The following is an 18176-nucleotide window of genomic DNA, read 5'->3' on the forward strand; positions in this document are numbered from 1 at the left end:
GAAATGTGATTTTGGGAATGATTTAGCGATTTTTTCTAAAGATTAAAAGAAAGCCCTTTTAAAGAATATCTTTGTGATATATTTGAATTATTTGTGCACTTCATAGATTTCACATTTCAAATACTTAATATTATAGAATTTTAAAAAAGTAAAAAGGGGTTTTTAGCTAAAATTAAATTTGGTATAACTCTGGTTTTTGTATGTTTAGTCTTTTTCTATTTTTATGGTGTTTTTTTATTTTTAAAAAAAATTTTGAAATTTTTTTTCTGTTTTTTAAATTAAAAAATATTTTATCCACTAAGGGTATTTGTCAGGGAAATTTTTATTAATTATTTTAGAATTTTTTAGATTTTAAAAGGGGTCTTTTTTAAACCCCCCAAAAAGTAATATGGGAATCAGATATCTAAAGAATCATTATGATTTGGCATTTGTAAACTTCATATGAAAAGTTGAATACCAATGGAGCTTAAAGGTCTCCAGACTGGTTTGTGTCTGTTTCTTAATGAGTCACTTAATGTGTAGAAATGAATAATCAGTACTGTTGATATGTAAGTTCTCAATAAAATAGAAAGGTGTAAATTGTTTTAAGGGAAAATATTTTAATTTAAGGAAAGCTGGGAAAATAATTTCAAATTCCTAAAATTTACTTGGGTCTTGGCATATAAAAGAGTGCAGATACAATGTAGGTTTCAGTTTGTGTGAGAGTTCCAAACTCCCTATCAATAGGCCCATCTTCATAGTATTCTTTGGGAGATTATTTGAACTTATAAAATAATAGAATGTTTAAGTAGTTTCCCAAGTAAAATTTCATTGGGTTTTGAAAGTTTATATTATTAAAATTTTTTTTTGTAATTTATGTGTTAAAAAAAAATTCATGGTTTGGTTTTTTATGATTGTTTCCACTGATAAACTGAAAGTTAAAAATTCCACATAGCGTTTTCTTTAAGAAAGCTATGTGGGCATATTATATATTTCCGCCAAAATTTACGAACAGTGATTCGTTTTGGGGGGCATTTTGGGGGGACTGTTTACTTCAGTGCCCGGTGTTTTTTTGCATGATAACCCGTGGGAAGATTCGGTCCCTGAGGGAAGAAGCACCCTCAAATTTAGCTACACTATGTTACAAAGCTGTTGAGAAGCTTGTTAATGCAGCAGATACAGGATGTTCAACACAGCAAGAGCAACAAATAGGTATGGTTGTCTTCTGAACTTATTTCCCTCTGTTCCTCTGTGTCTAACTTTCTGTCTCTGTGTTTGTTAGTGCGCCTTTTCGGGTTTTTTCCCCTCTCCCCTCTCTCCCCTTCCCCCTCTCTCTCTCCCTCTCTCCCATTCCTTCCCCCTCTCCTCCTTCTCTCTTCTCTCTTTTCCTCTCTCTCTCTCTCCTCTCTCTCCCCTCGTCTCTCTCTCTTTGTCTCTTCCTTTTTCTCCCCTGTCTCCCCTCTTCCCCTCTCTTCTCTCTCTCTCTCTCTCTGTCTCTCTCTTTTGCTGTCTCTCTCTCTGTCTGTCTCCCCTCTCTGTCCCCTGTTCTCCTCTTCCTTCTCTGGGTTTTTCTCTCTCTCTGTGTTTGTTTGTCTGCCTTTCTTTCTGAAATTTTTTCTCTCCTCTTTTCTCTCTCCCTCTCTCTCTCTCTCTCTCCTCTCTCTCTCTCTCTCTCTCTCTCTCTCTTCTGTTCTCTCTGTCTCTCTCTCTCTCCTGTCTCTCTCTCTGCTCTCTTCCTAGCTCACTCTCTTCTGTCTCTCTCTCTCTCTCTCTCTGCTTCTCTTCTCTCTCTCTCTCTCTCTCTCTCTCTCTCGCTCTCTCTCTCTCTTCTTCTCTCTCTCTCTCGCTCTCTGTCTCTCTCTCTCTCTCTCTCCGCTCTCTCTCTCGTCTCTCTCTCTCTGTCTCTCTCTCTCTCTCTCTCTCTCTCTCTTCTTCTCTCTCTCTCTTCCTCTCTCTCTCTCCTCTCTCTCTCTTCTCTCTCTCTCTCTCTCTGCTCTCTCCTCTCTCTCTCTCTCTCTCTCTCTCTCCTCTCTGTCTCTCTCTCTCTCTCTCTCTCCTCTCTCTCTCTCTCTCTCTCTCTCTCTCTCTCTCTCCTCTCTCTCTCTCTCTCTCTCTCTGTCTCTCTCTCTCTCTCTCTCTCTCTCTCTCTCTCTCTCTCCTCTCTCTCTCTCTCTTCTCTCTCTTCTCTGTCTCTCTCTCTCTCTTCTCTGTCTCTCTCTCCTCCTCTCTCTCTCTCGTCTCTGTCTCTCTCTCTCTCTGTCTCTCTCTCTCTCTGTCTCTGTCTCTCTCTGTCTCTCTCTCTCTCTCTCTGTCTCTCTCTCTCTCTCTCTCTCTCTGTCTCTCGTCTCTCTTCTCTCTCTCTCTCTCTCTCTCTCTCTCTCTCTCTCTCTCTCTCTCTCTCTCTCTCTCTCTCTCTCTCTCTCTCCTCAACATTTTTATGGTGAAATTTTGGATTACCATAATTAAAAGAAAAAGGATTATTCTTGTTTCTCATGGTTGATAAATATATAATAAGTAAATAGTTTTTAAAATGTTTTTTTTATTGAGTAAATTCACTAAATCTTTAACATCACAAATAAAGGAAAAAGGTGTGGAAAGTGCCACTCTAAGTTCCCTCAGTGCTCCTGATTTTCAGCCATGCATAACACTGAGGTGAAAACAATGTTTTGTGGGGGTGTTGACTTTTAAGAAAAAATAAAAAGATTTACAATTAATTTCTATAATATTTAACTGCAAATGAAGCCTGCATTGCATTTTAATTTTGGGGGAGTTTTTGGGGAGTTTAATTAGAAAAAATCCTTTTGGTGCCTGTCCAGAACAGAAAGGATTAGCTTCTGAAGAAAATCTGACAAACCTTTACTTATAAAACTAACACAAATTTTTGTTAATTAAACAGTGCTGAATGCTGTGCGGATATTGACAAGAGTGATCCCCTACATCTTCGAAGATCCAGACTGGAGGGGCTTCTTTTGGTCAAGCCTTCCAGCTGGAGAGGAAGATGGCCATGGAGAGTCGATGCCTTTAGCTCACAGTCTCATTCACGCCCTATGTGTAAGTTGTTACTTGTTTATTCTTTTTTTCTTATGTGGAAATTTATGTATGTGATGTTTCTTTTATTTGAGGCAATTTGTGAAAATAATTATATTGACTAAAGGTTTTGGTTAAAGATTTGCTCTGTATTTTTTCCTTTTGTTTTGCTTTCAGGATTTGCTATTCTGCCCCGATTTCACAGTGACAACAAATAAGAAGTCTGGACCGGTAAGTAGACTGGAGGCTGTTTTATGATGACTGAATTGGATCATTGTTTTCTGATTGTGAAAATTAACTAAGAAGTTTGACATCAGAAAAAATAATTGAAGCTCAATATTACATTTCAGCAAATACCTATAATCAGACTGAATATTCTAAGCTTTTTTTATTTCATCTAACAATGGCTTGGGCAGATACTAAAGAATATAATTATGTTCACAATCAGGACAAACATGAAGATCTTCAGAGTATCGACAGTTGTGAGTTCATCTGGGAGGCTGGTGTGGGGTTTGCTCACTCTCCCCCTCATGTGCCAGCACAAGACTTGAACCGAACTGAGATCCTCAAACTCATCCTCACCTGCTTCAGTCAGAGCATTTATCAGCCTTCTTCAGGTAAGTAAATAAATATATAGTTTAGTAAGTCTATCTAATGTAGTGTAATCTTAAGTTACGCCTTCAAGTAAGAATTTTTTTTACATAAATTGATATTAGCTACTAGCTTTTTGTAAACTTTTTTTCCTAAATGTGTTGACTATGTTGTTATAATATTGCTACACTTTTTTCTCAATTAATTTTTTTCCCTGTCACAACAAATATATTTATTGCCAGTATTATATGCTTTCTTTCAGATGGAACTGAGTCTCCAAATCGCTGGATTGCAGTGTTCACTTCAGCTGACAATCGTCATGCTTTACCTCTCTTCACGTCATTGCTTAACATTGTGTGCGGTTATGATCCAGTGGGTTTTGGTGTCCCTTATAACCACTTGCTGTTCTCCGACACTCGAGAACCACTTGTGGAGGTGGCCCTGCAGATTCTCATTACAACTTTAGATCATGATGTAACTGCTGCTTTGTCAGAGATAGAGGAGGTATGAACAGAATTATCAAAGAAATATATATTTTTTTTTACAGTGTAGATTATTGATATTGTAATAAGATATTTAAAAATAGCTATATTAAACATCTGAATCATCATTACTGATTTTAATCATTTTAATTGATAGGCAACAGTCCCGGATAATCTCTTCATTAATTACTTGAGTCGCATTCATCGTGAGGAAGATTTCTCATTTGTCCTGCGCGGTTTCACAAGGCTCCTGAACAACCCGCTTCAGCAAACATATCTTCCACATTCCACTAAGAAAGTCAACTTCCACCAAGAGTTGCTGGTTTTCTTCTGGAAGTTCTGTGATTATAATAAGGTAATTAGTCCTAAAGATCCTCAAGGTTTTTGCATAGTTTATTTGTAGATTAAGTGATATTAGCTTTGAAAAGGACAGTTCCTTGAATTTCTGATGATCATCACAAGGAGCATTATTATAAAAATATATATGTATATTCTTTTTTTCAGAAATTCCTATTCTACGTACTAAAAAGTAGTGATGTCCTAGATATTCTGGTTCCCATACTATATCACCTTAATGATGCACGAGCAGACCAGTGTAAGTAAAATTTATTACCCTATTTTGTTTAGATTTTTTGTTTCTTGTTGAAATGTTAATTAAAGCAACATAAAAAAAGCTAAATGTTTTACTATTTGTCAATGTTAATTAGTATTTTATTGAATTTAGTTTTTGTTTCTATATGTATACATCATTAGTAGAGAAGGTACTCAGATCAGTTTTCTATATCATATACATGACTTTTATTAAATATTGCCAGCACTCGATATAGAAGTCAACTCATTGCCGACCAGAACATGTAATTTCCAGTGTAGTTTTGTTTTGTGGAAAGTGTTTACACATAGATGGCTCCAGCAACCATAGAGCCACTTAGTAGACCTATGTGACCTTACCTGATTTCCTAAAGTTTTTTTTTTTTAATGTTTTTTTTCTAATGTCATTAATGTTAGTGCTGTTATTATTATTACTGATATCATGATTATAATGTTATCATCAATACTAATAACAATATAGGCAAAAAAAGAACATATCTGGAAATCAAGGAAAATGGTAATAATTGATGAGATAGGTTGGACTATTAATTGATTCTTTGGTGATTAAGTACTTATAGAGCCATCTTCATGACTTGTAAGTATCTATAAGTACAGAATAAATAGACTAAACTTGCAGTTAACATGGCAAGTACATACAAGCCTGCCTTGGTGGCAGTGAGCTAATTATTCTATTACTGATGGAGGGATTTTATTCTTGATATGATTGTAGAGCTGAACCTACATACTATAGACTATATGATTTCTAACCTACAGCAAGAGTGGGCCTGATGCACATTGGTGTATTTATTCTCCTCCTGCTTAGTGGAGAGAGGAACTTTGGTGTTCGCCTTAACAAACCTTATACTGCATCTATGCCCATGGATATACCAGTGTTTACAGGTAGGTGTTCATTTTACTGGGATAAATGGAAATTGTGGGGACCATTACTTCTCCTTTGAGCTAATGGTTTCTGATCAGGAGAATGAATAATATTAGGCCTACTGAGAATATCAAATGTTTATAGGTAGAAATCTAGTTTTACCCTTGATGTATGCTGATTTTGATAATATTTAGCTTTATGATTAATTGTAGAGATGATTATTGTGGATTTGATTGTTGAAACTAATGTACAATTGATCTAGTCTTTAAACTTCAATTTTCTTGACAGGTACTCATGCAGACCTTATGATCATCGTCTTTCACAAGATTATAACTACAGGCCACCAACGTCTGCAGCCCCTCTTTGACTGCCTTCTGACCATCCTAGTTAATGGTGAGTGAATCAGTTGAAGATAAGGAAGAGACCTAAACCCAGATTAATACACCCAAAACCACAACTGCACATCCATAGCAATAACCACCTCCCACACCCAAAGCTACAACCACATATACACATCCAAAACCACGACCATGTGCTCATATGCAGAATCATAACCACTGACCACACCTGCAGCTACAACCATATGTTCACATCCAAAATTACAACAGTGCACCCACAAAAAAAAACATAATCACACACCCATTCCCAAAACTGTAAACCCACACCCAAAACCACAGTTTCACACCCAGACCCAAAACCATAACCACTTATTTACACCCAGAACTATAACTGCATACTCACACCCAAAAGTAGAGCCACAACCCTCACATATCCAAATGCCAACTTGTGTACACCTATCAGATGTTCACACCCCTACTCTCACACCCATACTTGCACCCAATAAACCCTATATGCTGACATGTGTGTATATACACATGACCAGAGAAAAGTCACAATTCTTGTTCTGAACTAAACCCAGAGTAGTTTTCTTACTCGTAGATATGATATAGATATAGATATAGTTAGATTTATTTATTTATTTATTTATTTTTTAAGAAATTATAGAAATTCCTGAAAAGTAATTCTGAGATAAGGATGTGCTTTCGTAAAGAATCAGGTGGTTAACCACAGACCTGTTATCTGATAAAACAAGAATCCATACTTCATGAATACATTACTTAACCCACTGATACAAGGAATGCAAGTACACATGAATCCTATGTTTTATTCATTTTGTTTTTATATAAATGCCACTGTGAATTCAGCTTGTTAAGTGTCTGTACATATTGATGACTCCATAAGTATTTAATCACTAAGGAGTCAATTACAAGTCCTTCCTCTCTCACCTGTTTACCCTTTTCTTTGATTTTTGGAAATATTCTTTTTAGTTTTATATACTAATTGGTATTGTTGAATGAGAATATGTTAATGATTATAAGGATAACAACAGCATCAATATTAATAGCATAAAAAAAAAAAAAATCCCAAAAACTCAAGGAAATTGAACTAAGGTCACAATGGCCTACTAATTGGTTCTTTGGTGGATAAGCATGTATGGTGCCATCTATGTGTAAGGACGCCTAACAAAACTAACACTATAGTGAACATTACATTTTCCCGGCAGCAGTTGATTTAAGCACCAAAGAGGTAATTTCTAGGTCTATGTGACTTTGCCTTTTTACCCTACTCCTTGAATTTTTCTGAATTATTAATTTGTATTATTTATTTTAAAATGTTATTGTTATTATTCATAATATTAAGAATAATCATCTTTATAATTATATTATTATTAAAAATGATAAAGTTTATTATAATGATTATAGTAATAGAAGTAAAAAACTATTTTCCTATAAATTCAAAGAACAGAATAAAGAAATGAGGTTGGGTTGAACATGGTAACTGATTCCTTGATGTCTATGCAATTTGTGAAGCAGTTTATGTGAAAACAAAATTCATAGTGATTTGCCAAGATAGATGCAATCTTTTTAATATTCATATCCTCCAAGTCTTTCAGGAAGCATAGTGACAGGTACAAATTAATATTTGCAATATACTGTAAGCATTTTTGTATTTGCCTAGTGTATCCATAATGGATATGTGGTAAAGGTCTATGCTTTCTATCCCTAATATATTCTATATTTAAAAACAGGGAAGGTTAACCTTGAATTAATAAAATTCTGGATGTGAAACAGGCTATGCTATTGCCTAGTTGCCCAATGTAGGTCTATAATAGATAGCCTTGTATTTTTGATTATCTCATCACTTCATTTTCACATTTTCAGGAAAGTCCTCTTTTACATTTCTTCCCTTTGACACTCTTTGCAAAGATTTTTAGGCTGGTAATCATAAAAAGTCCATTTTAAAGTTTAATGGTGAGGGTATAGGATGAAATTTAAAGCAATTATTTCTCATAGTTTGATTGAAATGTGTATGTAGCCTCTCCTTTTTCTTATTATTATACAAAATAAAAATTGGTGAATAGGGTATATTATATTAAACAAAGACTTTGTGAACACATAACCAACCTAGATTTACCAACCGAGTTTACCAACTAAACAGAGTGGGCAAACCCTCCTGTGATTTCCTAAGAGAACAAAGTAAAGTATGATAATTATTAGAAAGGCTTTAGAATATCATCAAATGAGGATTGTCATAGCTATCATACTAACTACATTCTTGGTGAAGTTGCTTTAAATAGTGTTTAGTTTAACACAGTATTCTCATTGCACTTTCCAGTATCACCATACATCAAGACAATGTCAATGGTGGCTGCCAATAAGTTACTGCATCTCCTGGAGGCTTTTTCTACCCCTTGGTTCCTCTTTTCTGCACCACATCATCACCATCTGGTCTTCTTCCTCCTGGAAACATTCAACAATATTATCCAGTATCAGTTTGATGGTAAGTGATTTAGTTCAGGTTTATCACATGGATATTGGATTAAGGCTAAAGCTATAAAAGATGATGAATGCCAGTCAGTGTTCATAGGGTAGTATGGGATAATGCTTGTTAATTTACCCTAACAGGTAACAGCAACCTGGTCTACACAATCATTAGGAAACGGCAGGTGTTCCACTCCCTTGCAAACCTTCCAACGGACTGTGGTAGCATTAACAAATCCCTCAATAAGCGAGGGAAGAGACCACTTGTCCGACAGCACTCCTCAAAGTCCCACCATGGCAGCCAGACTATGGAAGGAGCTCAGCCTGCACAGCCAGCTCAGCCTGGTACTAAGACTGCCACCCTTGCAGCTATGCCAGGTAAGAGAGAGTAATGTCTACTGGGTACATGGTTTCAGTGTTTAAAGGTAAAGAGGTCATACATGTCTATATCAATATCTGTATATCTGTATCTGTCTATATCTGTATCATTATCATTATATCTATATCAGTCTATGTATCTGCTAATCTATTAATCAGTCTCTGTCTGCCTGTCTTTGTATGTATTAATCTGTCATTCTGTCTGTCTGTCTATCTTTCTATCTTTCTGTCTCTTTGTCTATCTATCTATCTATCAATCTATCTATCTGTCTATATTATATTATATATCTACCTATCTGTTTATGTGTTAATCTATCAACCAATCTAAATAGATGTGTATTGCATCTAAAGGTAAGACTGTTTAACCCTATAAGGTAGTCTTCAAACCAAACAAGCCAGCAAGTAATCAGGGTGGAATCTGCCCCATGAATGGAAAATTGTGGGAGAATACTGTTGTGCATTTATTAACTTAAAAAATAAAGAATAAAAGGCATGAATTTTCACCAGTAATTTACAATAGAACCTGTTGCAATTTGTAAAAAGTAAAATTGATAATGATCAGAAAAATGCCTTTTAGAAAAAGTCAACCGTTTTTAGTCTCATCTAAGGCAGGTCTAGATACAAAGATTTACAGTTCTTGTAGTCCAAAGCACAATCCTCATGGATGTATTTTTTGCACTTTTTAAGCTTGAAATGTAAGTATGTACATCAATTTTATACCCTCTTAAGATTTTGTTTTCAATTGAAAAGTTTAGCCAAATAAAAAGATAGCAAAAAAAAGAAAGTTATCCATTAATTGTTCACTACAACAGCTCCCACCCTCTGATACAATAAGCAATCATCACACTTTGCATAATGCTGAAAACTACAAACATGATGTCGCGTCAAAATTTAAAAAGTCATTAGGTAGTTTCCACCCCAGCATGGTCTCCAATGCCCTAAGTTATGGAAAGTGTAACTTAAGATATACTCCCTTCTTGACATATGGGAGAGCAATGAATCTACTGAATTGACCAGGACAGTGTGACTCGTGGTGTTGGAATGACAACAAAAATGTTTTGCTGAGGCTGAGTACACCCCAGATTTCCATATCAGGTTTCATTTCCATGTATTTACATTGAACTCATGGTACAATTTAACATAAGGGCTCACTGCCATTGAAGCTGTTTTATTTTTCAGGATTAGAGAAAATGACAGAGAAAGAATCCGCTCACCCAACCACACAGCAGCTAAACGAACTCACAACCTCAGCCACTGTTAATGGGGATTTGGTAGGGCCAGTGTCGCCCACATCTCTTGTAGCTCCAGCAGCGATTGGAGAAAGCATTCCCCAAGATGTGAGTGATACAACTTCTTCCATTCCAAAAGGCACAAGTATTCAGCCACCAACAGAAGACCACAACTTGCCTGCTGTTGATGAGCTCAAGATTTCTGACAAGGTAATATAAAAGGTTATTGCTTGTTATATCCATATAGAATAATAATAATAAAAAATAATGATATGTATAGCGAATAGTATATAAAAAAGGGAGATTGACAATCTTAGGATGTTTTAATCACATTTCAGAATACTCAGCCTCCAAGATTAAATAACTTGGTAGCATTTCAAATCATGATATATCTGAAATTATTTTAAAGAAAAAGAAAGAAAGGAAGGGAAAAGTTATCCTCAACTTCTATTATTGCATTCTACTAAATGAGGATAACTAATGGCTTTCCTGTCATCTTGAATACTATACTTTTGTCCTTGCTATCATGTCTCTTCATATTCCGTTTCTATTTGTTGAAACCAAGGCAGTTATTTCACTCCCAAAAAGTGGATGGTATTGTTTACGGTTTTGGGTATTTTGGATTTGTCAAAGAAAGGGGGATAGTCTTGAATAACACAGTTTTTACCGTATGTGGTGAATATGTGATATCGTGACTACTTTTGTTTCTGTTGGATTTTACAGACAAACAGATTTTTTGACATTGTGTGAAGCAATTGATGATGTAGCATATACCCTGATGAGACTAATATATTTTTGAAAAAACCCTGATGAGCCAGTCAGTTACCAGTACAGCATTCAGTTTATTTGTTGGCTGCAATTACTTTTTTCTAAGGAATAATCAGTCTTTATGATAACTCCTTAACATTTCCATGGCAGACAAGTGCATCCCACACAGGTATATATTTTTCACCAAATTCAGAACTTGATTTTTCCCCCCTTTTGAAAATAGTCAGTGGTTATAGAATACTATAGCAAAGTACAAAAAGGTCTGAGTGTGTGATTTTTTTTTTTATTGTCCAGTGTGGTCAATAGACACACTAAAACTCACTTAGGCAAGGATGGCTGATAAGAAGTAAGGAATTCAGATTGAATACTTGAGTAATCAACTTATTTCCCACACAGAGAATTCAACATAGCCATAAACCCAGGATGTTATGTTATGTAAGCTGTCCTTGCCTAATCACAATATATTGTTAGCCTCTGTGGAAAGGTTCAGTAACTGATCATTGTGATTTATGTTTCAATTATTTTTCACTGCATTGTGTTAAATCTTTTGAAATATACCACTTAATTTACAAATTACAATTTTTATTGACAGAAGTTTCAACATTACACTTCAAGTGGTTCCTCTGAAAGAAGCTTAGAATATATCAATTAAATGTTAGCCATACTGTCATTATGACTGATTTTACTTAGTCAAAATGACAGTTCATACACATGGTGCAACAACATCTTCACATCCTTCCCAGTGTCATAAATGAACCATATTTGACTCCACACACCCTTCACACTCCTTTCAAGTCCCATATCACCATTCCTTGAAGTATCCTTACCCTGAGGTTGCCATGCTATATATTACTTCCCACCCCCAAATGTCCTGAGCTCTACATGTAATGGTTATGCAGGAGGAGAGTGAGGTGGAAGGGGAGGAGAGTCTGTGCAGATGGCCGGGGGAGGTTGAGGAGATGGAAGGGGACACTAAGACTCTCCTCCTGACCGATCTCCAGCCGGCTCCCCTCAGCCTCACAACATCTATGGTGGGCAGCATCATATGTTGCAGAGCATGTGCGAGGCATCCCTTTGCATCCGTATTCTGAATAGCATCTCTTGATTACCATCTTAGAGTTGTAATTTGGCTGTCAGAGCTGTATATTTTATTTTTTCAGTACTATGTATTATGTATTGTATTTATTTGTTTATTTCCTTATTGGTTTGTGTATTTACCTTTTTAGTTTCTTAAAGCAGTATTGGTAGGGGATGATTTCAGTGCATTTTGGTGAATAATTGTGTATTTACATGGATGAAAGTTTATGGCATATTCTTAATCCTTAGATAGTGGGTTGTATAATATGTTCCTGTGGGGAAGAGCTGGGGGCATAATATTACATCCAAATCTTGGTTGAGTGGAATTTTGCCTGGCTGAGTCAGGGTGCCTAGCTGCTATATACCTGTCATTTAGGGGTTAAAGGTTTTGATACTACATGGGTGAAAAGACACACACAAAGGAAATATTAGATTTTGTTGTCTAATTCTTATACTAAGGCATGTCAGGTCTCCAAGAACCAAGAAGTAAATAGGATTTATTATTATTATTATTATTTTTTACTTTTTATTTCTTTTTTTTTATCTTAATTGTGATTTTTGATAGAGCGCAGATTGTTACTGATTTTAACAAAGAATTGAAAGTGAATGGATGAATAGTAGTATGAGAGTGAACAATGTTTTAGTTTTGATAAATTGATTATTATTTTTTTCGATGGATGTTCATTAATTCATTTTATTTTTTCTTGTTTATTTTAACACATTATGTTTTATTTATTCATTTATTTGTATACTGGTAATATCACTGCATGTACAGTGTTGTACTGAAGCTCCTTTGTAATAATGTAACATCAAACTACTAATATGCCACAGTACATAGAATTTATTTTATTAACGTGTATAGTGCACCCATAGAAATAGCGCCATGTTATGCTGAATATAAGTTTGATTGCATAAATCTAACAAAAGTAGATAATGTGCTTTGATATGAAAAAAGAAAAAAATAGAAACTCAGCAGTTGTCAGTGTATTTATATATATGGTAATCACCTGTAGGCATTAGTTAAAGTAAAAGGTAGAAATTAAAAAGGTAAGCTGAGCATTTTTTCATGCTATCTTATTAATTTCCCAGTGAGATTGATAGTAGTTAACCCAGACGGCCTGGATTGCCACTGTTATATAAGTTTATTTATTGTATTTACACATAGATGGCTCCACAAGTGCTTAATCAGCAAGGAGTCAGTTATTAGTCCTATCTGTCTCACCTGTTTAATCCTTTTTCTTGACTTTTGGAAAGGTTCTTTGGTATTATTTTATTATTTTATATTTTAATAACAATTTAATAATCATAACATCAGTAACAATAATAACAGTATCAATATCATTTGTATTAAAAAGAAAAAAACATTTTCCCACCAATTCAAGGAATAGGGAAATCAGGATTGGTCACTAGGGCCTACTGATAGACTCCTTGCCGGCTGAGGACATGTGGAGCCATCTGTGTGTAACAAAATTCACAAAAAACTACAGGGGATAGAACAAATATCTGTGGTGGTTGGGTTAAGAGGCTATTCCTTTGCAGTAAGTGCTTTCAGGTTCATCCACATCCTTGCCACTTTTGGCAAGGATTTTATATATCCTTTATCTTGAATATAAGCAAGTCCAGGAGATTTAAGTCCATTCATGGTTCATGTGCTATATATTAAAAGGTTTAAGAAGAAGAACTAAGAAAAAAAACAAGAGAATAGTTTGGGAATTTTAGAGAACTTGATTTTTCATTTACAGGAACTAGAATGGAAAATTGTATGATAAGAAATGATTAAGCAATTTAGTGTAGGATGTGAATGCCAAAGAGATAAAAACTGACAAAGCCTACAAACGACATTGTCATTGTTTCGTGGAAATTGATCTGAGGTCATAATGCTAAATGTTAAGAAAGAGAATGGATGTTATTTTGTATTATAATCAGAATTACTTATATTTTATTTATTTATCAAAATTGATATGCTCACAATTCATTGCAATGTTTATGTTTTTCTTTTTTATCCATTTTAATAAGTATTGCTAATTTCAGTGCCCTGTAAACCTAACAAGCCTATTATACCTCTTATTGCATGCTTCCTGTAGAGAAATTGAAAGCATGTATGTTTTCACAAAGAGTTATATTAACAGAGTTCCTTCACAATGTTTCTATCTTTTCTTATGTACGAGGAATGAGTTCAGCATATTTTTTTCAAATTCTCTTTCAGAACAAGAGAGAGAAAAAAAATGCACATTTTCAATATCTTTATTTATAATTATTTCAGCCCAACCGACCTGAGAGCCCTGCCCTGTCGCTGAAGTCAGCCCTGTCCGACTCTTCTGGGCCCAGCACCATGTCAGTGCCACAGTCGGAGTCAGCAGGTTCAGCATTGGGAGGCTCGGCACAGCAGTGGCAGCCCAGCTCGGCCTGGGTGCTCAGCTGGAAGAATAAGCTCCCCTTGCAGACCATTATGCGGTTGCTGCAAGTGCTTGTTCCGCAAGTGGAGAAAATCTGCATTGATAAGTATGTTTTGCTCTTGAAGCTACTGGTTGTTTAAAAAAATTTCCTCTTCTTTTTCTTCTTTGCACCTTTTTAGCTCATACAAGTTTTGTATCAGTTTGTCATAAGTAATACCTGTCTGTCCCTTTTTCTATTTAACCATCCATCTGTTTATATACCTATTTATCTGTTTGTGTATTTATAAATGATAAAACCTGAGGTTATTAAATTGTAAGAGAAAATTCTATGCTTTCTAGGGGATTAACGGACGAAAGTGAGATCCTACGTTTCCTGCAGCATGGAACTCTAGTAGGCCTGTTGCCGGTTCCTCATCCCATTTTGATTCGCAAATACCAGGCCAATGCTGGTACTGCTACCTGGTTCCGTACTTATATGTGGGGCATCATTTATCTAAGGTAAGGGAATGTCTCGTTTGTTTTTGAAATATTGCTTGTAGTCATTCTTGATATGAGCAACAAATTAATTTGATATAAATGTTTTGTGTAGGTGTAATAGAAAAGGCATAGGAACTGTGTTTGAATCTTTGTGTTTGTCCTTATATATTTGTGTCATAATTTTTACACTATCTTAACCCAGTGTTGACAGGATGGAAAGGGTAAATGCCATGTACAGTCTTTTTGTTATTGTTTGATTTTACATATAAATGGCTGAAGTGCTTATTCAGTAAGGAGTCAATTACTAACCATACTTAGGTCACCTGTTTACCCATTTCATTGATTTTTGGAAAGATTCTATTTTATTTTTTATTGCTATTTGCAAACAAATTTCACAAGATAAAATGACAGTAGACAGTGTGATTACTCAGCACCATTTGATTAATCTCATTCCAGATCATCCTGCATTGGCAACCTTCATATCTGCATTACTCTTTCAGTGTGTTTTTACTATTAAGAAAAATTACGTATTTATGTATTCCACCTCTCCAATACTGACCAGTTTATTTTTTTGGTAATGTATATTATAGAATGATCTGTGTTCTATATAGATTTGTTAGAGAGGAAAAGGGACAAAGTAAATTCTCATTTCAAACTTTTACTTTTCAGAAATGTTGATCCTCCAATATGGTACGACACAGACGTGAAACTATTTGAAATTCAGCGGATATAAAGTATCTTTAATGTGGTCAACAAAGAATATAGATTTGTCATGAGAAGGTACTGGCCTGTGCTGAATCTCATGACAAAACTGAGTAATGGATGTTTTGATATTATATTCACTACCTGTATAAGAGTTTCAAAGGATTAATATTATTTTGGACAGAAAAATGATGTGATGGGTAATGCAGTACATAGAGTTTGTTTTTCCTTTTTATCTGATTTAAATAGAATTGAGGTTTGACATTTATTTGATGTGCTTTTTTTTTTCATTTCTCTTTTAGTTATGAAATTAAACTTGATTGCATTGTGTCTTTAGTTTTTTAAAGGAATGTAAGAGGCCAGACATTGTGAAAAATAATGCATTTTTTTTTTGGAGTGAAATGTTCCAATGTGCTGAAGCTAGATATTTGTAGTAAAAGTGTCAGGTGGTGGTATTAGTAGTCATAGAATTCCAACATGTATTGTGTTTGATGTTTTGAGTGGCAAGAATTAAATGTGAAAAAAGGAAAAAAATAAATAAAAAATAAATAGAAAAAAAAGGGAATTACTGCTAATGTATGTCTTACATTGCTGCCAAAATTGTCTTGATAGGAAATATTACGCTTTTGAAGTCTCATGCTACTGGTGTGATAATGGATATTTAGTTCTCGAATAGGAGCTCTTGTCGATAAGAAAGGACAAAGACCAGAGCTCGGGCCTTTTTCCAAACTAGCTTTAGTTTGTCCTTTAAAGCCTTGGTTCCACTTCGTAGACTCATCTCCGAGTCATTTGCTGCAGCGATGCAATTAGGCTTCCACATAGTAAGCACCTCTAGGCAGGCTTTGAGACATTTTAATGATGTTGTAACTGGGTAATGGTGTTTAAAAAAAAAAATGAGAAGATAAAAGATTATAGATCCTCATTGTTTGTGAAAAATTTATAATGTTTGAAGCCTGTCTTCCCTGGATAGTGTAGCCAGACACTCTCTCTCTCTCTCTCTCTCTCTCTCTCTCTCTCTCTCTCTCTCTCTCTCTCTCTCTCTCTCTCTCTCTCTCTCTCTCTCTCTCTCTCTCTCTCTCTCTCTCTCTCTCTCTCTCTCTCTCTCTCTCTCTCTCTCTCTCTCTCTCTCTGCATCCTGTTTCTCTTATGCTTTCCAGGATTTCTTACCAATCTTACATTTAAAGTTCCTTTCATTTGGTTGATTTTGTTTATTAACCCAATCACGTGGACGGCAAGAAGACAATGCCATGCCCACTGTAATACAAGTTCATTTATTATCTTTACACGTTGATGGCTCTACAAGAGCTTAATCACTAAGGAGTCAGCTATTAGTCTTACCTATCCCACCTGTTTATCCTTTTCCTTGATTTTTTGAAAGATTCATTTGTATTATTTTATTGTCTTTAATGTTATTAATATTTTAATAATTTAATAATCATGATATCAATAAGAATAATATCATTATCAATAATAATAGTATTAGAAAGAAAAACACACTTTCCTACAAAGTCAAGGAATGGGGAAATCAGGCATGGTCACTAGGGCCTACTGATAACCTCCTTGGTGGCTGAGCACATGTGGAGCCATCCGTATGTAACAAAATTCACAAAAAACTACATAAACCCATAGTCATTGGGTTAATTAAACATTAGAAATACAAGAGATTGTATTTCTTATCAAGGCAGCGTTGGTATATGATTTTCCACTGATCAAAAAGAGATCTTAATTGTATTGAAACAAAATATCCTGAAACTATGCCTTAAAAAGTGGAGTAGTGTAATTTGTTTTTGCTGTTAGATATCATGGTACCTCTTTGTCTTTTAATAAGAACTGTAAACCATGTTATGTAATTTAATATTTTTGCTGATCAAATGATAATAGACACAAGAATTTAATGAACAAATACTGATAAGTATTGAAGAATTTAGGTTAACAAATATTAATAATCATTAGAGATTTTTAAAAAACAAATGTCAACATGGCAGTAAATGAAGCTCAGTAAAAGCTTTATATGCCTGCCAGTAAACTAACATGCAGAACTAATATATTTTTGTTTTTTAAGTTTGGTTTAAATTGCCTCTGATTATGGACTTCGCTAGTGAGGTTTTTGCTTCTAGTCATACTTTCTAGTTTTTGCTTTACTTATGGTTATGTAGATAACAGTATTGTCTTCACATTAGGTTTATATACTTACATAGCTCTGTAGGTTTTTCTTTGTAAAGGGAGAGACCTTTTTTTTTTTTTTTGATATACCAGGCCATCCAGATTCGTCATGTTTTGAAACTTGTTCACATCTGTTGAATCTCTTTTTCATCATTATTGGATATTTTGGTGTTATTTTGTTCTTGCTTTGGATTCTTTGATTCCATGATTATTTTCTCTTATTTAATTTATTAGGTTAGTTGTTTTGCATATAATGGGAAAATTGGTTGAGAAAATATCTTGGTCAAAACACTTATTTTCCTCTGATGTCTTCTCTACCAAAGACCATGTTGAACGGAAAACTAGATAAAGACCTTGCCCCTAGGCTACAGTTCCTGAAAGAAAGAAATGCAATGCTAGTGAGGTAGAGGTTGCAGTGCATGGGTAAAATTTGAAAGCTCTTGTATTAAAAGGTCTCAGAAAATGGAAGGTTCTAATCATCTGAATGTTACTTGTTAATGCGTCTCTTTCTTTTTTTCACTAGATAATTTATGAGATATGAATTGTTACTTTTCTGATTATTAAGCTGTACTTAAGTTTTAGAGAATATTAAGTGTGTATATTACCTGAATATATAA

The 18176-nt window shown here is 34.8% G+C and overlaps 1 protein-coding gene across 1 annotated transcript; it reads left to right on the top strand.

Moving 5' to 3' along the window:
- The first annotated feature begins 1055 nt into the window (after positions 1-1055).
- Positions 1056-15941, top strand: LOC119586780 (protein HID1-like). The gene is made up of 16 exons (XM_037935539.1): positions 1056-1191; positions 2876-3030; positions 3184-3237; positions 3455-3623; positions 3860-4101; positions 4237-4434; positions 4584-4674; positions 5442-5567; positions 5836-5940; positions 8224-8388; positions 8514-8747; positions 9927-10186; positions 11644-11775; positions 14085-14323; positions 14557-14715; positions 15364-15941. Exons 1-16 carry the CDS (start codon positions 1056-1058, stop codon positions 15425-15427), a joined length of 2529 nt encoding a protein of 842 aa, XP_037791467.1. The 3' UTR covers positions 15428-15941.
- The last annotated feature ends 2235 nt before the right edge of the window (positions 15942-18176 follow it).

This window comes from Penaeus monodon, chromosome 1 (genome assembly GCF_015228065.2).
Source record: "Penaeus monodon isolate SGIC_2016 chromosome 1, NSTDA_Pmon_1, whole genome shotgun sequence".
In the NCBI taxonomy this organism is placed as follows: Eukaryota; Metazoa; Arthropoda; class Malacostraca; order Decapoda; family Penaeidae; genus Penaeus; species Penaeus monodon.